The sequence below is a fragment of the Stegodyphus dumicola genome, chromosome 6 (genome assembly GCF_044657685.1).
Source record: "Stegodyphus dumicola isolate Sdum_Otavi_A_Nest chromosome 6, ASM4465768v1".
NCBI classification, from domain to species: domain Eukaryota; kingdom Metazoa; phylum Arthropoda; class Arachnida; order Araneae; family Eresidae; genus Stegodyphus; species Stegodyphus dumicola.
This window is the reverse complement of record NC_140773.1, coordinates 182,619,990-182,643,749: the sequence shown is the minus strand read 5'-3', so window position 1 is coordinate 182,643,749 and position 23,760 is coordinate 182,619,990. Positions and strand designations below refer to the sequence as shown.

General features: G+C 34.2%; 1 protein-coding gene across 1 annotated transcript; it reads right to left on the bottom strand.

Moving 5' to 3' along the window:
* Positions 1-4,147: 4,147 nt before the first annotated feature.
* Positions 4,148-15,680, bottom strand: LOC146996905 (uncharacterized). Its single transcript, XM_085819242.1, has 2 exons — positions 15,523-15,680; positions 4,148-6,245 (listed from the first exon to the last, which is right to left on the bottom strand). Exons 1-2 carry the CDS (start codon positions 15,543-15,545, stop codon positions 5,840-5,842), a joined length of 429 nt encoding a protein of 142 aa, XP_085675368.1. The 5' UTR covers positions 15,546-15,680; the 3' UTR covers positions 4,148-5,839.
* Positions 15,681-23,760: the final 8,080 nt, after the last annotated feature.

The window sequence follows — 23,760 nt, the reverse complement described above, 5'->3', positions numbered from 1 at the left end:
GAAACTTGGCAGCAGTGGAAATTCTCCCCACAGATTTATGAAGTTTGCTGGCTATGAGTAACAGCAAAATTCAGAACATGGGTGAGAATGTTTAAGGACGGGCAAGTTAGTGTGAACAATGAGTCACATTCTGGCTAACTTTCTCTGAATTCTAAAGATTTGGTTTGTAATGTGGACAACAAAATTCGAGAGACCAATGATTCATGATTTCAAAGTTATCAACTGATTTTCCATAGGCTTCAAGGTTAGTTTTGTACACCATTGTTTCAGAGAAACTAAATTATTGAAAATTGTGTTGTCAGTGGGTTCCAAAAGCGCTTTCTGGTGATCACAAAATAAAAAGATTGGGCTGTGTGTTATCTTTTTTTTTTCCAATACAATCACGAGTAAATGACTGAAGATGAATTTTTGGATCGCACTGTTACAGGAGATGAGAACTGGATGTCTCACATGACTCCAGAGTCCACAGAATGATGGCAATGAAATGACGACATACATTGCCACCAACTAAAGTGAAAACCAAATACACAATTTTGGCATGAAAGGTCATGGCAACTATCTTTTGGGACAGAAAAGGGATTTTGTTATTGGGTTTTATGCCAATAAGTGATGCATATTGTGTAACCCTGAGAAAACTCTGACATGTAGTACTAAACAAGCAGTCTGATCTACTTTCTTCCAATGTGATGTTACACCATGACAATACAAGATTACATGTTTCTGTAAGAATATGAGGTCTAATTAGGTCTTTTGGATGGCAACAATTGAATCATTGACCTTACAGTCCAGATCTTACAGCTGGTGATTTTCACTTGTTTCGGTACTTAAAGGAATTACTTGGTGGGATGTCAGTGGTTCAATGACAAAGAAGTGAAAACTGCAGTCATGGCCTAGACTTCTTCACAGGCAGCTGATTTCTTTAACATCAAAATTCAACAACATGTTGAGCTGAATGCCAGATGATTGAACAAAAATGGAAATTATGTAGAAAATGGGGAAAAATATTTTAATGATATTTACAGTATTTTTCTTATTTACAAAAATGCATCAATCTTAAAAAAACAACCCTCATAATTTTCTTTCTTTTGTGTGAAGAATAGACGTGTGTGCATACGTAAGATATAGAAAATGTAAAATGAAATTCTAACTTTAGTTTGTAATAGCTACTAAAATCTCATTTTGAATTTAGTCATTTTTGCTTATTAAGTCTTTTTCTAATCTGGTTATTTCCCTTTTCTATCTTAAAAATAATAGCATGCCTATCTTTGGCATGATTCTTAAATAATGCTCAAGGTAAATATACTTACAGCAAAACATCTTGAGCATTTCATATGTTACAGTTTGTAAATCAAAACAGCCAAAAGAAATAAAGGAGAACCCTAACTTCACTGACTACCGTGTTGGAATCTATGCATTTTATTTGAACTTCTCTCTCTTGTTTACATGTTTTCTGTTACTACTTTTTTTCTTATTTTTCAAATTAAGTCAAAACCTATTATAACAAACTTGAAGAGACTGAAAATCTGGTTTGCTGTATCCAGTCTGGTAAGTAAAAATGGATCATCTCACAAAATAGTATAAAACTTTATTGGATAATAACAGAGTGGTTACCACTGTCACATCTCCCAAAATATCTTAATAACAACTTAAAATATATGTATTAAAAGTCACGAAATTACTAACGGTTACTAAATTATATACAATTACAATTTTTTTTTCCCCCCTTTTTCAGTTTTATCATATGTTAATAATTTTACATAAAAAATTAGCATGTAATTGAGCAGAAAGCTATTTGATAGCTTAAAGAACTTGAAAGCTATCAAAGGACCAATTCAAGATTTCTGTTCTCAATTAAATTTTGGTTCAATATCTATTACAGTAGATATATAGACCTCAGATATGTTCATTGCATGCCTAGTTTTCCAGAAACTGAGAGCTACACCCGCCTTGTATAGCCTTTTATTCGAAACACAAAGAAAGATAGGCATGAAGATAAACAAAACAGTAACCTAAAGGTGTTTTTCATTGTTCTAATACCCCTAAACAGAATGAATTTAAGGGTTGCCAATTTTTCTGTTGAAAGTGCAGGAATTCCGGAAAAAGTTCGGAAAATGCACAAAATTTTCAATCCAAGGCATTCCAAGCATATCTCTAAAATGCCTGCATCTTAATTTCTAAAAACACAATGTGTATAAGAAATTATTGTAAGTGTACGATCAAAGAGTATGTTGTTTACGAGGAATTACCCTCTGTTAGTGAACCTTTTGAAATATTGTTTATTGATACTGTTGGTAGTTTAAATTATTATAACTTTACAAAAAAGTATACTAACATTATTATTGGTCGTGCAACTAGGTATATTTAGACTTTTGCTTCTAATCGTGTAACTACTTGTTTAAGGCAAATTTTTCAAATTCAAACACCAAAGAAAATTTTTTCATTACCAAAAAAATTCAAATACCAAAAAAAAAAAAAAAAAAGTCATAGAAATGCTGCTTTTAGATTTTCAAATTTTAAGCATAAGGAATCACAATGTAAAACAGTTATTAACTACTGCCAATAGACCCCAAACTAATGATAAAGTTGAACATGTTCACACAATTATAACTAGGCTAAAATGTAAATTAAATTCTTATCAAGGCAATATAGCATGGACAAAATTATTACCCCAGGTTACTGAAGAATATCGTAATACTCCACATACTTCTATAACTAAATCCCCACCATCATATTTAATGTATAAAAAATTACCTTATGATTCCTTACTTCAAAATCAAGTATATCCACCAATTGAAGCAGCTGGAAAAAAAAATTACTCAAAAAAGGTCTGATGATTATCATAATGTAAACAAAGATATGATACTCATTAAAAACCCAGTAATTTTAAAATAAGTGATTTAGTAATGTATGAAGAATTTCAATTATCCTACCCATAAACTCTCTCCTCCTTTTACAGGTCCTTACAAAATTTTAAAATAATATTCTGAAGTCACTTTTGAAATTGATAAGCCTAATCCTCTAACTAAAAAGAAATCAGAAATTGTTCATTCAATCAGACTCCCCGTAGGAACATTCCTAATGCCCTTTAAATTTTTTTCTTATTTTTGTTATTTGTTAATTTGGTATTAACTTCTTCTTCTCGCCCTACAACTCAGCCATCGCGTTTGTGCTTTGAAATTATGACATATATATATATTCACAAATGCTTTTAAATAAACTTCTGTAATCTTTATACTTTAGTGGGCTAAAAGATCTTCTCCCCCTGTCTTTTTTAATGTCATGCACAGGCAATGATCCATTTCCATGATATTCACATAGTATCTTTACTTATGTTTTTTTATTTAATATTTGAAGTATAGAAAACGATTTCTGTTTACAATGATTAGTACCATGCCCCGTAATAGCTTAATACTGGTTGTTCAATCCCAGCTGTTGGGTGAGCTATATAGATATTTTCATTTAGATTCTCATTTAATATGAAATTTCTATTGCAAAGTTCTTTTCAAAAGCATTTCTTTCCTTAGCCAAAGATGATTATGGCAAAGCCCTTCTATGGTTTGCTGTTATCAACTAAATATATAAATCAACTTCTTAACCTGCTTGTTATCAGCTTAACAGATCACAGTATTGCTAAATGCGAAAAATTAACAGCATTGTAAAATCCACTTAACTGTGAGGTAAATAGATTTTTAATCCTAAGTACTAAGTAAATACCCTTGTGGCAAATTCACAGACTAATGGTTGCAGATTCAAAATACACTGGACTATAAAATACCATTAACATTAGAATGACCAATGATTAATGTATACCTACAAGTATTTCAATTCAAAAAGAAAATCAATCATTTTGACCAATTAGAATATTAAGTATTAAACAGATACAACCTGCATTATGATGTAGGAAAATTGCTTTTAAGTTGCTCAAATTGTTAAGTATGAGTAATAGTATACTATTTAATTTCAACATACTTTTTAAATCGTATGTCCAATTAAACAGCAACATCTCTGAGAACAATTAACTTGTTAGGCTCTGATGATGATAAATAAAAGAACATATGCCTTATGCCAAACCAATATTTACCAGGCTGCATAAATAATAAATGCCCTGTAAGTGTAATAGAGTTAAAAAAATGGAAGAAGTAAGTAGTAATATTTCAAACACCAGAAGATAAATTTATTCATTATAATAATGTCAATCACAAGCCATTACATACTGCAAATGTTCTAGCAGCTTAAGAACCACCATACTGAGTGCAGAGGCAACGAATTTTGCCTTTTTTTATTTTTTTTTATATTTTTAACAGAGAATATGACTGACAAACTGCTGCTAATGTTTTATCAAATAAATAGAAAAGATGATAAATCACTTGTGAGAATAAGATAAATGTAATGCTTTCCAACCAACTTTTTGGTAGTCCCTAAGACTCTAAGAGCTGCACTGTCCTAGGCTGTCTTAAATCAGAAATAATCTCTGAGGATTAACTAATGCCAGTTGATGTTGGAGTAATTTGGTATATGTTTTTTCCACAGTGAACCACCAATATACAAATATACTGATGGTCTGATAATTTTTAACAGCTTATAAATGCTGTTATATCATGTTTGAACCATAATTAACTGCTGAAAAACAACAAGTACAAAAATGTGTTAGGTCAAAAATCTTGTTTTAGAATATTTTGGGAAGGTTGTCTTCATAAAACTATTGATAAAATCAATGAATGTTGTCTTAGAAAATTCATTTTGCATTGCAGATGACAGTTAAATCAAGTAATGTTTCTCTTACAACAATGAAGACCAGGTGACTGATTTTTATTGCTTGACTTCTGATAAATTGTCACAGACACATTCCGCCAGTTTTTTTTTGTTAAGGTAATGTTTGTGTGATTATGATATATTATTGAAGATCAGCATTAATGTGACACACTGATGACAAGCAATATAGCATCAAATGTTGAACAGCACAGATTTTTATGACATTTAATACATCCAAACTGCTATGACAGGAGAACTAACAACATTGTGACAAATGACTTCACATTTTCAATAGTTATATGATTGTTGCCAGAAGTGCATTATATCACAGAGAGATTACTTTGATAGCCAATGAGGAATATATATGTTCAAATATTTTACATTATCAGAATTCAGGGATCATTCACCATACTTATCAGTCTCACTTTATATGTTAGATGGCTTCCATTAACTCTGCATATCATCATCAAAGGCAAATGATTATCCAGACTTTTTTTGATTTTATATTACCTTTACAAACCAAAATTATGCTTTCCTGAGCAGTGATTATGGTATGCAGACAGTAGCTTCCTATAGAAGATGCCTTCATGACGGATTTTTTAAGAATCTTCACCTGGGAAATATTCATATTGCAGATCAGGAAAAATCGATGCAACCACTGGTAATATAATCTGAAGTAAACTACTGTTTTGTAGCTTTAGCCTCTCGGCCACTAATGGGATGATCATATATTTGATGGAAATTTCCATTATGCTGTGCTCCCATTATGACAGACTTTGAATTCATAAATAATGGCTTATTTGAGTAAGTAAATGCCATGCTTTTATTTCAAGTTGAAATATTAGATAGATAAAAGCTTGGGGTTTCTGTAGATAGGTGAATTATTTTTTTGGCCATCAAAATATATTTTGTGTAATTACTATAAGGAATCAAAGTATAAGCTATGTGTTGTGATTTGCTAATAGAAATTATATATATATTTTCATGATTGACCTTCTAGTACAAAACTTTTTAAATAATCTGTTAAATATTAAGATAAATAAGAACAAAATGTACTTGCACTACAAATTATTTCAAAACACTATTCTCATATTTTTATTCTATTTTTCATTTCAAATTCTACAAATGCTCTAATGTCTTCATTAGGAATGTTTTTTATAGCTTCTTTAACTTTTTCATCACTTTTATAGTAAAATTTTATTTCAATCACATATTTTAACCACACACAATCTGAGCACCCTTCTCCACAGCAGGTCAAATCATCTGGAGATGAAGGTTTAGTCAGACTAATATTTTCAGATTCTTCTAATTGTTGTAATGACTTTATTGAATTTTTTGAATCATCAGTAATTTGTCTGTTTTTAATGGTAAAATTGCTGGCAACAAAGTGAAATAAAGTCTGATATTTAGCTGAATTCAGCACTATTTGATAACTAAAATTGGCATATCTGTAAATCTGGCATGTTTTCAGAGTTGAGAGCCCATCCATTTGCCTGTTATAAAGTTAAACACAGTTATGTAATAATGCATATATTAATATTTATGAAAATATGAATTCATATAAAATATTTTTGATAAAGATTTATCCAAACATTTTTGTAGAAAGTGCCTTTCTATGAAGTGTGTGAGATTTTGATAATTTTCTTTAAATCTGTGTATTTGCAAATTTGTAATTTTTTAAAGCTGAAATTTTGTTTATCTATCAGAATTTAAAAAAAACTTTTAATTAAGTATAATCATTTAGTTATAAATATAGTGAATTTTAAGAAATACGACATTTACATACAATGCTCGAAATTGAAAATGCAACACCAAGAAGGAGTGGTCAGAAATTCATGCAAATTTTAGAGTAGACGCACATCACTGAGTTATGCGAATGATGTGAAATGCACAGTTCTCCGACGCACGTGAAATAAGATATAAGGGAAGGAACAATATTCATGCAGAATGGGCAATATTCATGTTGTTATTTCTGCCAGATGAATTATCGAAGAAAGTTGGTTTTTGTCCCGGAGGATATGTGTAATAGGAGAGAATGCCAGGCCGCCGTCAATGAAGGCACTAGCAAATAGACGATTTTACGAGGGTTATGGTGATCGGACTGAGAAGGGCGGGTTGGTCCTTGTGTCAAATCACAACTGATACCCACATGGATGCGAGCACGGTGCATCGGCTATGCCGAACATGGTTGGAACGAGGAAATGTGGGAAGAAGGAGGGGTGCTGGTGCAGCCAGAGTGACGTCAGCACGCGTGGATCGACGCATTTGCCAACAAGCTGTGGCGGTCTCGCAAATCACTTGTACCGCAATTCTGCAGCATGTGCAAGATACCCTGGATGTTCCCGTGTCGACCAGAATCATTTTCCGGCAATTGGTTGAACGTGGCTTGCACTCACGGCGTCCGTTAAGAAGACTGCCATTGATCCCACAGCGTGCACGCCAATATTTAGAATGGTGCCGGACTGGAGCGATGTGGATGACAGAATGGCAAAACGTCATGTTCTCAGATGAGTCAAGCTTCTATTTATCCAGTGACAGTTGCCGCATACATGTGTGGCATTGACATGGAGACAGATTTAATCCGGCAGTAACTGTGGAATGCCCCACTGCGCGGCAACGTGGCATAATAGTTTGGGGCGCTATTGCTTATGATTCCAGGTCACTTGTAGTTTGTATTCAGGGCACTATGACAGCCCAACGATACTTGGATAATGTACTGGGGCCGGTGGAAATCCCCTACCTTCAGGGGCTGGCTATTGCAATTTTTCAGCAGGATAACCCCTGATCACACAGTGCTCGCATCTGCCAACATGCTCTGCAAGGTATACAGATGCTTCCCTGGCCACCGTACTCTCCTGACCTGTCACCAATCGAACATGTCTGGGATATGATTGGACGCCGTTTGCAGACTCTACCCCTGCCTCGTTCAGAATACGAACTGTGGCAAATGGTTGAAAGGGAATGGAGAGCCATCCCTCAGGACACCATCCACACTCTTATTGACTGTGTGCCTAGACATGTTTTTTCGTGCATCGCTGTCCGCGGTGGCCCTACATCCTACTGAGCCGACGCCATTCTCGCTCTGTATTCTGACTATCATTTTGAAATAAAGATCACTTATTGCTGCCTCTGTCATTTTTCCAAATTTCATCACTTTCTGACCACTCCTTCTTGGTGTTGCATTTTCAATGTCGAGCAGTGTATTATAACTTCATTTTAACTTTAAAGAAATTATATTTAAGAAAAAGAAAAAACTAAAGGCAAACTGCCTAATCTTGTAATCAGGTATTAATATGTACGAGGGAAGACTGTACAGTTTTTGTCAAATACATCAAAGATGAGAAACTAAATATTTACCTTATGTTAAATTAACTTGTCTTTTATCACAAATTATCCTTAAATTAGTCAGGTGTCATATCTGAGATTATTCCATTTAAAAATCATCTGCTAACTTGAAAATGAACTACCCTCACTCTTCTCTGTCCACTCAATCCTAAACTTAACAGGTCCCTTCATATCACTCTATTTGTAGTGCAAGATCATTATAAGTGTTTTAAATAGAAACAATATTTGACACCGACTGGCATACAATAGATGTCTGTTTACGTTACAAACTCTGGAAAACATCTGCAAGCAGAGGTCATCAAAGGTAACAATATGGCAATAAAAACTTCAAAGGAACTATTTTGAGTAATTAAAATAAATTTAGAAGTGAATAATGTTTCAATGAAAGAATCTCTTGAATCTGAACATTGTGGTGAATCAATCTTAAAAAACATAAAGGATAAAAGTAAAGATTTAGATGAAAATTAATATATATGTGAAAAAAATCACTAAATAATGTATTCAGAAGTGTGTTTCACTTAATACAGAACAAAGCACTTGGAGGAAGAGCAGAGCAGATATCTGTACCACAAGTTATTATCACTTCTTTCATCAGCACTAATTATATGCAAGAAAACTACGATTTAGAGCATGCTGCAATTACCGTTTTCAAGCACTTTTTATTTTCATTAAAAGTGATTTATTTGATCTATTTCCTATTAAAACAAATTTAAATATGGTACTTTTCCATTTTGATGGTGCAAGCAATATAGTCGGCAGTAATGGTACAACCAATGCCAAACAAAATATCCTCGCTGGTAACCTTTTACATTTTCAAAACAAGTCGCATCCATTTCTTATCAGATTGATTGTTTCTTTCAATACTGGCATACAATTACATAGAATTTTTACCAGATAGTTCAGTTTTATGCCCTAAGGCCATTCGCTGGCGGTAATTAAGTCAATTAGAATGCAATCACACCGCTCAGCTGATGGCAAAAATATAGAAAAGGCAAAGTCAAGGGTTAAATTCATCAATTCTAATGAGAATGCACTAGCGAAGTAAAGCACTGCGGTTTTAATTTCTGAGTAAGCTAGTCGCACTGAATTGAAATAATTCTAGCATTTAAACTTGTATTCCAAATTAAGATTTAACTTGAAATTAAAGTAGATAATTACTGAGAGAATTAGATTTTTGTAGTTTACGTGAGTTTACGCGAGATGAGATCACTTGGGGTCATGTGATATGAACTGGCGAATCAGGATGTTGTACGATGAAAGCATAGTAAATTCTTAAATTAATGTCTTTTTACAAATTTATTGTCCTTGTTTATTGGCTTTTTTACAAAATTTTAAACGACATTAAAATACTTATACCTTCAAAATAAAAAATTCTTAGAACTAACATTTGTCAACACTTTTTACGTGTATACTGTGTGTTTTCGCCAATAAAGTCTACCTGGCAAGATTTGCGCCAGCGAAACAGAAAAGTACCTTAAATATTAATACAGTCAAAAGTCTTTAATCTGGACTCGCCGGGACTTCGGCGATTCCGGATTATAGATCATCAGTTTAAATCTGGTAAGATGGCATGCAGAAATTATAAAATTAAAAATATGAAACCGTAATTTATGAAATAAAGAGCAATTATGATCTAAAGGGTATCAAAATTTACAAAAAAAAAAAAAAAAGCTTAATATTTATTTGTTTACTTTATTAAACATTTCTTTCAACACACGCATGCATAAAGCATACATTACGCATAGTCGAAATTAGAAAATTAGCAACCAGAAAACTATTTGATTTGTATTCGTGATATTTATAATGACGAGGAATTTGATTTAAATCATATCAAAGATGGAGTACACCGAGATTAAATACTACATTTAGTAAGGAATTATAAACCGAATAAAATAAAAACATCTGCCCTGAAGATAAGGATAGTGCTGACAGATCAACTTCCAATTCATTGCGCGCCATGACGTTCCCCCCTCCCCCCTTCCAGAGCAGCGTGAAATTGATAAACAGATTTCGGAATGGTTAGAGAAACAAAGGAGCCTTTATCCATTTTTTGCAGCAATTCCACTTTTTGTTTCATGGACATCGAAACATGCTTTCGCTTTGTAGATCCTTTTGCAGCTCCAGCATCGGAAATTCTATTTGACATAATCGAAAGTTCCAACTTACTTAAATATGAAACCGTAATTTATGAAATAAAGAGCAATTATGATCTAAAGGGTATCAAAATTTACAAAAAAAAAAAAAGCTTAATATTTATTTGTTTACTTTATTAAACATTTCTTTCAGTGTAAGTTGTTTAAGTTGCTTCGTTTTATGTGCTAATACTTTCTCTTTAATTCTATAAACAGACATAATTTCTTGTTCAGTTACAAAGTTCTGCTGTTCAAATCCTGTAATTGCTGCGCCGAGAATACCGACTAACTTGTCAATCGAAATTTTTTCGATTTCACTAACCTCTCTGTCACTTTCTTCATGCCTTTATCCACTTTTTGCAGCAATTCCACTTTTTGTTTGATAGACATCAAAACATGCTTTCGCTTTGTAGATCCTTTGGCAGCTCCAGAATCAGAAACTCTTTTTGACATAATCGAAAGTTCAAGCTTACTTTTTATAAAATTGCTCTAACAGTCTGCAAAAAATAATAAGCCGAATCCAATTAGAAGATTAAGGAACAATGCAGTCTGCAACATTAACTGAAATAGATAATTAGATAATTTTAGCTTAGCTTATACCGTCCACTATACATTAAGCGCGCATGCGCAGAAAGTTTGTAACTTTGAGGTCCGGATTATAGATCATTCCAGATTAACGACATTTGACTGTATATGTTTTAAATAATACTATACATCTCTTTAGATAACCTCATCAAATTTTATTAATTTTTTTAACGTGTTTGCATCCTCTTCTACTGTGCTTTTTTTTTTTTTTATTGCATCTGTTAATATGTCACTAACAAAAAATAAATTTTTAAATTATGACCAAGTAAAACAAATTTTATTAGTATTCTCCTTTTTTATTTATAAAAACAACAGCCTTACAGATGGTATGTAATGCTTTGTATACCAGAAGTTCACCGGACTGGTAAAGGGTTATTAATATATCCCAAATGATCTTTCATTTGTCTGTAATTTTGCTCCCATCATCAATAAGCCAAAATGTCATTACTGTGACCTTTTAAGCATATGAATAAGGTAAAATATATGCATTTTTCAGAAAAGCTCTTTTTCTGAATAGATATTTTAATATAATTATTCTAGCCATTCTTAAACAGTTTATTCTGAGCCTGGTTTGAATGGTTTTTGCAACAAACTTGGCTTTTTTTTTTTGGAAGTTGAAAATAAGCAGATTTATTAATTGATAAAGTTTATTAATTGATAAATAAATTTAAAATCTATAAAGAAGCTAATTACTTCTAAAATTTAAGTTGCCAAAATTTTCAACATCCCGAAACATTTCCTTGACAGTTACTAAAAACAGGCATGTAATATTGAATCCAAAGGTAAAAAGATGCAACATCTAGCAGAATAAGGAAAAAAGTTGCAATTTTTGCTGTGAAAGAGAATGCCAATGGAATGTTGCAATACACTGGTGTGCAAAAATTAAGGACGAAGTCGAAAAATTAGCATATCAGCTGAACGAAGAGGCAGAGCGGACAGAAAGACCAATCAGGAGATTAAGTAAGGTGATGTACGGTAGCACATGCGCAGATATGCAGGTAGACATAATGGGGGAGTGTCTGAGTAGTATAAAGCATGTTGTCGGTGCAAGATCAGTATTTCTGGCAAAGAGATTGCACGCTGTATAGCAGTTAAAATCATACCGATTTGCTGCCTCAGTGAGAAATGATGAATAATCAATCTGTTAGACGACATCTGGATGCTTTTACCCGAGGTCGAGTCATTGGGAAGTTGGAGGAAGGCCGCAGTGTGACTGCAGAGTTCGGAATTGCTCACACCATCGTTTCACGACTTTGGAGACAATTTCAAACTACAGGAACAGCTATCCGGAGGTTTAGTAGTGGTCGTCCACGAGGAACCACACCCGCAGATGACCGGTATATTGCCTCACAGGCCAGAAGAAACAGGCGGCAGACAGCGGGAGAAATCGCTAGACACACGACACAGGCGACTGGACGACCGATATCGCGTTTTACTGTGGCCAGAAGACTGCACGGTGGTGGTCTGTTTGCACGATGCCCTGTACAGAGTGTACCTCTAACGCCTGCCCATCGGAGAAGGTGTTCTCTGTGGTGCCGGGAACACCGGAATTGGAGAGACAATGAATGGAAATGACTACTCTTTACAGATGAGAGCAGATTCAGACTGAGTAGCGATTCTCATCGCACACTCATCTGGAGAAAGCGGGGAAGCCGCAATCATCCCTCGAACATCATTGAAAGGGACAGGTATGGAGGTGGCGGTGTTCTCGTTTGGGGAGGCATCATGCTTGGTAGTCGTACAGACCTTCACATCGTCGACGCAGGTTCAGTCAACGGGACCAGTTATTGTAACGAGATTCTTCTTCCATATGTGCGTTTTTTTAGAGGCGCTATGGGTCCGCAGTTCCTTTTCATGGACAACAATGCACCATATCATCACACAGTAGCTGCCGAACAGCTCTTAGAGAGTGAGGATATTGAACGTATGGATTGGCTGGCACGATATCCGGATCTCAATCCCATTGAGCATGTATGGGATTTTCTAGGCAGACGCTTGGCAGCTCCTAACTTACCACCTGTAACAATTCCGGAGCTTTGATTGGCACTGCAAGACGAATGGGCAACAATGCCTCAACAACTCACTGACACCCTCATTCTCAGCATGGGCAGATGCTGTGAAACCTGCCTAGCAGTCAGGGGAGATCATATCCCCTATTAAAGACCGGATGTTTCTTGCTGGACACCCATCACAGGGATGTTTTGGCCTTCAGTCGCATTGCGCTCTATGCTACTTTTTCAATAAAGCTTCTTTTTATCCCTCTGATTTCTCTTTTAGTAAGTGTTGCTTACATTACTCATGTCCTTACGTATTGGGGATCTTACGGTATTAAATGTGTTGATTTGGAAAGCATTTTACAAAGTTATATTGAAAAAACCATCTCGTCCTTAATTTTTGCACATCAGTGTATATTAACCTATTCAATGTATAGATTTTATCCTAGAATGATTTAATTGTAGATTTGTCTCAGAACAATAATGCCTTTTTAATGAAAATGCAATGGAAGAACAATCAAATGTATAAGTAAAACTTATATAAGTACACAGTATTGTTAAAATACTAGTGACTATTTTATATTGATAAATAATTTAGCAGAGTCTTAGCTAGGGTTTACAGCGCCCAGGGACAACTGAAGATTTCGCACTCCCTACTGCTTGCCAAGGATGGAAAACATTTAATTCTAAAATGTCATAACATCAGTTTGGCACCACTTGGATTCTGCGCCCCCTTGCCCCCCTCTAGCTACACCCCTGTAATTTAGAAAACAGAATAGATCAACATTCAGGAATCATATACAATAACTTATTATGAACAATTTTATTTATTTTAATTGATTACAAATTTCTCAGCATGAATTTTTGGAACTTGCATATTAGAACAAAAAGTAAAACATTAAAAGCCACCAAATTTTCAGAATGTGCCAAACTCTGGCAACCATGCACATAGCTGTTCTTCAGACAATCGTACATGTAATAAATTTTCAGTTTTAGTAAGCAATGTCACTATTTTTTTATGTGTTCTTTCTGTTGTATTAAAAGTTTTATAAAAGTTGCAAGCATCTTTAAAATAAGCTCTTGTGGGATCTGCCCAACAGTGAAAGAATTTGTGCTCTAATTTCTATATATTTGAGGGGGGAAGGTGTAAAGGGAACGACTGCTTTGAATCTGATCTTAAAGAGATCACTACAAAATTTCCACAAGAACAAAAAGAAAAGCCCTCTTGTAAGTAAATTTACTGATCATTTTTTAAAGTAACATAAAATGTACATTAATAATATGTATGCATATAGTAATTATTTTTTAAAATCATAAGTCACCATCATTTTTATTCTGCAAAATATCACCAAACTAAGCCAAGGTACTAAGTACCAAATTACTAATGACCAAAATTTTACTTATTTTGTAGTTTATTTCAACTATCTCTAACCATATAAATTATAATAAGTTAAAATATTCACATTAAATAGCATTGCATCTAGGGCTAGATTTAGATTTGATGAGGGCCTAAGCTATATGAGGTATGGGGCCTTTTATTAGAGATACGGGACAATTTTTTTTACATAGGATATGGCGAGTGTGTGTGTGTGGGGGGGGGTAATCCTTAAAAAGCTGGGGCCCTATGCTATAGCTTGTGTAGCTTATATGTTAATTTGACACTGGCTGCATTCCACAGATAAGATTTAAGTACATATACATTTGTCTGTACAAAAATTTTCTATAAAGTGATTTAATTTATGTTATATACTGTCTAAGTTCAAATGGATTTTATAGATAAATCAAGCCTTTTTTGGTCCTAAACTCGATTTTAAATATGCAGTGGTGGAGTCTGCCAGTAAGGGAAAAAACTTCGACAAAATTTCTGAGGAAATATTTACAGCATTATGCCAAAAAATCGCTAAAGAGAACAACTGTTTCGAATCTGTTGTAAAATTAACACCACAAAATTTCCACTAGAATAAAAGAAATAAGAAACAGCTTGTAAACTGATTTATTGATTGATTTTCTGGATAAATACTTAATTAGAATGTAAAGTATTTATGTATGTAAAAAATAAAATTCTGCAACTGAACTGAATAACTTCATTATTGTTTTTCATATGTATGCCAAATTGCATCAAGGTGGTAATTTGTAAGTATCGCCCAACTATGACAAGAAAACTTGCCAAAACATCTCAGCAAAACTTCTGAAAGTCCAAATTATTATGTGAGTTACTGATTAACAGTTTCTGGAAGGGGAAAAAAAATATTACAGGATATTTTCTAACATTAATTTGTAACAAACAAAACAAAATATGTATATATTGAAGACTGTGTGTCTAATTCAAGTTCTAAACAAATAAATTTCGAAAATACATGTGCCCCAAAACAAATGTGAATTATAAAAAGTAATGAATTAATATGTGAAATGTGTACAGTGCTCTTAAAATCATGCACTCATTACAAAGTGCGTGTAAACATCATTTAAAAATTATGCTTAAAAAAAAAGACAATGTACATTAAAAACATCACTAAAGAAATAATGCATTAAAAATGGTACAGAAACTGACATAACAAAATTCTTAACGAAAATTTTAGCACTATTTATAACATTTTTTTTTTTTTTTACCCATCTACTTTCTCATCACTTAAGTTCACAAAAATTCTATAATACTATTCACAATACTATTAAATAAATTAATTCACTAAACTAAAAAATATTTTTATACCTACACGTATTTCAATAGAAAATGCATGTATTGAGAAATTAATTAATATACACACGTCCAGCGCCCAAAAGCAGCTGGATAAAAGTTTACAGTTTGACCGTGGACACGTTAATCCTATATGAATTACTTTGTTTATAGAGGGCACTAGTGTAAAGACAAAGTCAAGGAGGTTAGAATAGAAGGAGGGAAGGTTCAACTCAAATGGTGAAGCTTGACGGCCATGTTTCTGTTATCGCTGTGACTTGTGCGAGAAGTCTGTAATTGCAATTTTTTTTTTTTAAAGCATGTCAGCTTGTATTGCATATGGATGCACAAACAGATTTTCGAAAAAGATTCCTAAGATTACTTTTCATTCGTAAGTATTGGTTTTCTTTTTCTATGTAATTTGATAAAAATGTTTAAAAATATCACAATGTCATGTTTTTTTTTCTTTCCAGATGTGAAAAAAAGTACTTAATAATAATCAAAATACCTTAAATACATTTTAATATTTCTGTTTATAGCTGGTATCTTCGTTCCTTAGCATAAAATAATATATGGTAGGATTTAAACTCTATAATTTGAACGTTTTAGGTAATTCGTTTTATAATTTTCTTTAAAAGTAAGAAATCAATTGTTACTGTTTTTATGAATTGTAAAGGTGTTAAATAAAGTAATGCTTTTCTTTATGTATTAAATATTATTCATTTTTAAGTTTTGTGAACTGTTAGGAATATAATTTGTGCATTTGATCAAGATAAACTAACTGTTCTGTTGTTAAAAATGTTTTGCATAAACTTACAAATTTGTGGGCAGTATAGCGATAAAAGTAAGTAAAATATTTACACAACTGAACATGTGGAAAGATGTATCCAAAAATTTATATAGGTGTATTTCTGTAATTCATCTTAATTCAAGGCAATTTCTTTGAGATTTATAAATATGAAACCCGCATAAACTGAAATCACTGAATTCACCTAAATCTGTTTTATTTTATTAATATTTATTTTCTTGTTGTTATAAGGTTGTTGGTTGTGAAAAGAATCTATTTAAAACTTTCATTTAAAAAAATGCAACCTGTGACTATTTTTTTAGATAATTATCTGCTATTAATTTCAGGTTAAAATTATTTTAAATGATTCTATAATAAATTATAATATTGTGAATAAATCAGAAATATCATTTCTTAAAGGAAAAATTGGAAAGTACATCCAACAGGTTGCTAATATAACCTAAACAAATTCTTGAAATATGCAGAAATATCATTTTTAAAGGCTTTAATGTTATGCACATGCATTTAGATTTCGAACTATTTCTTAATGATTTTCTGTACGTAGTAAATTACGGATATCATCTTTATAACTTTAAAACAAAAAACTAACAATAGCGAAGCATTTCATTATAAATGTAACATATTTTTACTGGAAAATGCATGCACGGAACAGCTTAAAAACACGTACGTTTCACTGCCGTAATGCAATGTTTTGAAGTTACAAACATGGACGCCGCTTGTTGGGTGGAGTTTCATTTCCCGATAGTACAAGAAACTGCGAACCCTCCCTCCTTCTATTCTAACCTCCTTGGTTAGAATAGCCTCCTTGGACAAAGTAGAGAGATGTCTTGTTTTGCATCTGCTAAGTCTTTTTGCTCTGATGGGCGAAAAATCAAGCTTACGTACGAAGAGGAAAAATTACGTATGTCATTTAAATATGTTTGTATATACATTTCTTGAATTTATTATGTGTAAGAATTTATTTTCCTGTATCATTAGTAAACGACACTATTCTTCGATGTGGGGTAGGTCTTGGACCCAGGCACCAAAATCCTACACCAAAATTTTCTCTTTGTGCAAAGGTGTATAGAAAGAGGGGGAATTTTCGTATTTCAGAGGTTAACTTCGTATACGTGCTCGAAAGGCCAGGAAGAAAATATGGGACCAAAAAATATTAAAATAAATGGCAGAAAAGTAATAGAGAGAGGGAAAAAAAGGGCCAAGAAAAGGAAAAGAGGTAGAAAATATCCTAAAATAGAGTTCATGAATGTAGTCAAAAGGGGGAGGAAACTGCGTTAATTTACAATACACCAAAGTAAGTTCTAGGCAAGGATGGTCGGTTCGCAGTGTCTTCCACTATCGGGAAATGAAATCCTACCTAACAAGCGGCCTGCATGTTTGTAATATCAAAACATTGCATTACCGTAGTGAAACGCACGTGTTTCTAAGCTGTTCCAAGCATGTATTTTCGAACAAAAACATGTTAAATTTTTTAAAATAATAAAGATGATATCCATAATTTACCATGTGCAGAAAATTATTAAGAAATAGATCGAAATATAAGTGCATGTGTATAACATTAAAGCCTTTAAAAATGATGCTTCTGCATATTTCAAGGATCTAGGGGTCTAGTCTGGACACCGGTCGAGATCGATATCGGAAAACCAGTCGGGATTCTCTTTCCACTCGACAGCAGAAGGAAGAGCGAGTCTGGCCCCTTAAATCGCATCGGCGGAAAATGAAGTGGAAATTCCGTGCGGAAGTGACGTTTATTACATAGCAACCAGTCTATCTCACCTCTACATTGCTCGAGGCTGAGGGGAATGGGGTAGTTTGTTGTCAAAAGGGCTGTTTCTCACGTATTTATTTCTAAGGATGGGGGTAGCAAAAAAAAAAAAAAAAAAAGCAACGAGTTCCAGTAAATGGCGAAATTTTCCAAAAAAATTCGCTGTTGGATAGCACATTTAGTAAAGAGTATGGAAAAAAGAAATGGTGAACGTTAATGGATATTTCAAACGCAGAAAGAAATGGCCTTTTCAAAACTTCAGGTTTGTGAAGAAACGTACACATAATTTTATGTATGATCTTTTGCAAAATGGAAATTTTCTAAAAGGTTGCATGTTTGTAAACTATTTGTTAACAGGAATTTTATTATTAAAATACATTATTTTGTCTGAAAAGGTTATGCAACGACGTCATAAGTCAAATCATTGAAATATAACATCGCGTACGCGTGTTTAATATTCCTAATGAAAATAAGAATTTATAAATTATTCAATAATAATTCCCCAAAAAATTAATTTTTAGCAACCAATCATTATATCAATAATTTTATTTATTCAGGAATTATACTTATCACGTAGCTACAAATATACTATGTATCGTAGATACTAATAAGCAGAAAACTGGTTTGATGCATTAAAAGACGATTTACTATTGAGTAAAAATATAACAAATTTTTAACAAAAGTAATAGGAAGGAAAATAGAAAGAATTAAATAACTATAGGTTAAATCATAAAACATATCATCTTGCACACACACAGAAACATATATATATTAACATATGCAGTGGAAGGAAATTGCAGTACATATATTCCTATTTATGCCTTTTTTATGTCGATCCCACTAGTGGCCGAGCGGTAAAATCTCCGAATACTGGTAGTGCAGTCCGAAGTTCGAATTCCGCGAACGGGCTGGACGTATGGGCGTCATTACCCATGCGTCCAGCCCGTATCTGTCATTGCCAATATATCATTGGTAACTTCCAGAAGCATAGAAGTTTAAGGCACACAAAATCTGTTTCAAATATATATATATATATATATATATATATATATAACTGTATTATAAATATATTAACAGATACAGTGAAAGAAAGTGCAGCACATATTCCTATTTATACCCTTTTTAAATAGATTCCACCAGCAGCCGAGCGGTAAAATCGCTGAACACTGGAAGTTCGGTCCAAGGTTGGAATCCCGCGAACGAGCTGGCTGCATGGACGTTTTCGTCGTTTTCTCCATGTGTTACGTGTATACAAGCTAGTTTCCCTTAGAATGTCCTCCACGAAGGCAACCCTCACTTAAGGCAGACAGCCCTCGAGGCTTTGCCGTAATTACATAAAACCCAAACCAAGCACTTTTTAGATCTGAATAAATATACAGAAAACTGATGTAATATCTTAAAGTAGACCACATTAAAAAATCTGATAACTAATTATAAATCATGCATTATATTGTTTGCAAGAATTTGGTTTAACCGAAAATTATGTAGGAATGTAACTTGTTTTATACAGGAGATTCTAACAACTATTGGAAATTGACATTGATATCGCTACAGTTAAAACTACTTAAATAAATTTTTTAACTCAAAGCAATTTAATGTAAATGTTGAATTTAGGATGTGCATAGTTTGAATTATATACTGCAGATTCTTTAATGCATGCCTAACGTATTACATTTTTATACACTACAAATTAAAATAAAAGTAGAGGAAAATACATTATAATTTGAAACATAAAATTTCAAAATTTACAAATTACTCATCAAAACATGAAATTAAGTACATTGATATGTACATTAGTTTAAAAATTACAATTTTAAATTAAAAGTTTTCACCCCTTCTTTATATGTGAAATAGGAAAACACCAAATATATTATTTTCACTAAAATTTAATTAAGGCATTGGTAAAGTAGAATAAATATACAATGTAGAATCGTCAGCATCAAATGCATTATTTCTATTGCAAAATACTCGAGTTTTTCACAAATCTTAAGAAATTAAAATATCTATTACGTACAATTCCAAAAAACAATTCGTGACCTCCACCGTCCTCAGTTTAGCTCTAAAACGACAGTCAGAAACATAAACGGCAGCTGTCCAGCTGACGGAAAAATTTCCGACGCGTCTATCTTTGTAATGATCGAGACGATGACACCAGACTCGCTCTTTGTCGAGTTGATCGTAAAAAACGACCCGTTCTATCTCGACGGTGTCCAGACTAGAGCCGCTGTTCAGGTTTTATTAGCAACCTGTGGGGTGTACTTTTCAATTGTTCCTTTAAGAAGTGATACTTCTGATTTATTCACAATATTATCGTAATTTATTAAAAAATAATTTCATATACAAATGTTTAAGAGATGGGAAAGAAAGTTATTTTAGTTTAGTATACTTTAAGTTGTAATACACTAAAACAGAAATTCACATATTTTTTACATTATTATTATTTACGGACATTAGGTTAAAGGCACAAAACGCAATCAATACTTTTGCAAGCTGGGCAAATCAGCACAAATTAAATATCTCAGCATATAAAACTAAAAAACTGTTTATATTGTCGCGTGCGTACGGGTTCGTTATGAAATGAATGCACAAGTCCGATGAAAAATGAACAAAAATTTATTATTATCACAACAAAAATGCTTAAATTTTCTCAAATTATCATGCAGTATTACAATATCTCACAGTAGTTTTCTTTTAACTACTCAAATGTCAATAGAACGTAATTCAAAACAGCTAAAGAACGCTAATCCGCGAATTCGCTACAATCAACAACAGTAGTTTTCTAAACAACAACAAACTAAGCAACTACTACAAACTGAGATGTTTTCCTCCTTTTATAACATTTTAAAATCACGCGCTAGAATTTTCCAGCACTTTCTCGAAATCAAAAAGAGATATTTATTTATTTAACGCACGCGCTCTTGTATTTTTAATTTTTCCGGCTTAGCTTTCTTTTAATATTCGTCACGCGCTGCACTGCACGAGAAATAAAACCATTTAATTTATAATTGAACTAACATTAGCTTTTTAAATACCAAATTCGTAACACTGCCCCCTTCCCAAGAACTGCACGTCCCGGGCAGTACAATCCCTGGACAGGAAGCTAAACTTACAACTGTGGCATAAATGCAACTGAGGCATAAACATTACATTACAATATCAAACAATATAAACAATAAATGCAATAACTAACTTAAACAAATCAAATGCTATCAAATACTAAATACAAAACAAATACTAAATACAAATCAAATACTAAATACAAATCAAATCAAATACACATTTGTAAACAAAATGACCATGGTCTTAGACTATTTACAATTATGTACTATGGCCATAGTAATGAGCTAACCTGTCGTAAGAGTTCGAAGACTCACGGATCCGAACCACGACGTCATTCGTGTTCAGCACTGTATATGGACCATCCGAAGGTGACTGTAATTTCGGACAAAGTCCTTTTCGTTGAATCGGGTTCCACAACCACACCTTGTCTCTTTTGTTGAATCTATGTCCAGTAGCTCTCGCGTTGTATCTGGTCTTCACTTTCTCCGTCGCCAAGTTCACTCGCTTTCGTGCGGAACGGTGCATCACTTCAAAACGGGCCTTGACATCTTGGATGTGTTCCTCAGGCGATGAAGGCGCATCCGTACGGCGATGAAACAGGCGGTCACAAGGCAGACGAAGGTCTCGACCGAAGAGCATCTGAGATGGAGAGTAGCTGGTAGTCTGGTGTTTCTTTTCGACCCTAGCATGATTTCGGCTGTTTCTCGAGCTGGTTCTTTCGGACAAAGCATCGGCATTTCCAGGTGAGGATCCCTTCTTAGGATGGATAGTCATGTCTTCAGATCCTGAAAGCAGTTTATTGTTTTTCAAGTCTAAGGAAAAATTGTATTTCCTTAAAAAGTCCAATCCGAGTATGCATGGATCTGTAATATCCGCCACATATGCCGTGTGATGGTAGGCGGCACTTCCAAACGTGATGTTTACGTTTAACTTCCCAGTTATGTCAATCTTGTCACCAGACGCAGTCTGAAGGGTAACACAGGACGGCGTCCAAGTAAGTTTATCTTTAAACTGTTCAGCTAAATCTTTCCTAATGATGGTAACATTAGCTCCTGTGTCAATGATCATATTGCAAGGAACTCCATCGATATTCCCATTGATGGACAGTCCGTTATTGTTGCCACTCACTATAGAGATCTTAAGCGCTTTAAAACAGGGTTTTTCATTATCTGGCAACCTCCGTTCCTCGATATGGTCATTAATTTGTTTCCTGAGTCGTTGCTCAGAAATTGTCTCAATTTTCGTACCCTGGGGTGTTCTGTAATTCTTTCGTACGTGGCCTTCAGCTCCACAGTTCCAGCACTTTGGTTTCTTGTCAGTCCTTTTCCTTCCCGTGGCATTCAATTGTCTGTTTAAATCGTATGCCTTATTTTCCGTGCTCTGGGGAGTTCTGAAGTTCCTTCGTAGGTGGCCTTCAACACCGCAATTCCAGCACTTTAGGGTCGGTTTTGTTTCACCACTATTCCGTCTTAAAGCATTCACTGGTCTTGTCAACTCATCCGTTTTATTATCCGTGCCCTGGGGTGTTCTGCAATGCCGTCGTAGTTGACCTTCAGAACCACATTTCCAACATCTTACAGCCACTTTGTTCTCAGTGCTACTCCGTATCAAAGCATCGACTTGTCTGGATAAATCATCTAAACGAGCCATCAATTGGTCCCCTGGGTCGTGGACTCGCACAGCTCTGACTGGGTAGCGATCTCTAAGAGTTGCATGCTGGGCTGTCTCCAATTTCACGGCGTACAACAGAGCACTTTTTACATCCTTTACATCCGCCATTCGTAGAGCTTTCTGTATTTCAGTATCTCGGATGCCGTCGATAAAGTATTGCAAGGACAGGATTTCCCTTGTTTCTGTCGGGCATTCCGAAAAGGCGAGATGGGACAGCCTTTCAACATCCGCGGCGAGCTCCTGAAGTGTTTCGGTAGGCTTCTGTTGACGAGATTTTAATTGGAGCCTGCTGTAGTCTTTTAAACATTTCTCCCCAAAGCGCAACTCCAAGGCGCCGGACAGAGCTTCGAAATCTAACCTTTTGTTTTCGGGAAGAGTCTGAAGGATATCCGCTGCGTCGGCTCTTAAAGAAGCGGCGAGATGACAGGCCTTAGCTTGGGAATCCCATCCATTCGCATCCGCCACGATAGAAAATTGTGTCTTATACACCTGCCAGGAGGTCTTCCCATCATATGTGGATAGCTTCAGAGGTGGACGAGCAGGCATTGGTAAGAATTTAAAATCATCACTCCTGCTCCCTGCCGACGCTACGAATTTCTTTAAAGTATCCATTTCTTTGGCAACTGCAGAAACTCTCTCGTCAATTTGTTCTTTTACAGAAGAAACTCTTTCTTCTATTTCTTCTTTCACCGAAGAAACTCTTTCTTCAATATGTCCAACTTTATTTTCAACTGCGTCAATTCTGCCTTCCATAGCTTCAAATTTATTTTCTATTATGCAAGTAATTTCTCTTTTCATTTCTTCTTGACCAGCTTGAACGGCTTTCATTTCGTCCTTAACGGATTCCTGGCCCAATTTCATTTCTTCCTTAACGGATTCCTGGCCCAATTTCATTTCTTCCTTAAATGATGCTTGGCCAGCTTCCATCTTTTCTTGGAATGCAGCAAAAGCACTAATGAGCTGTCTCAATTGTT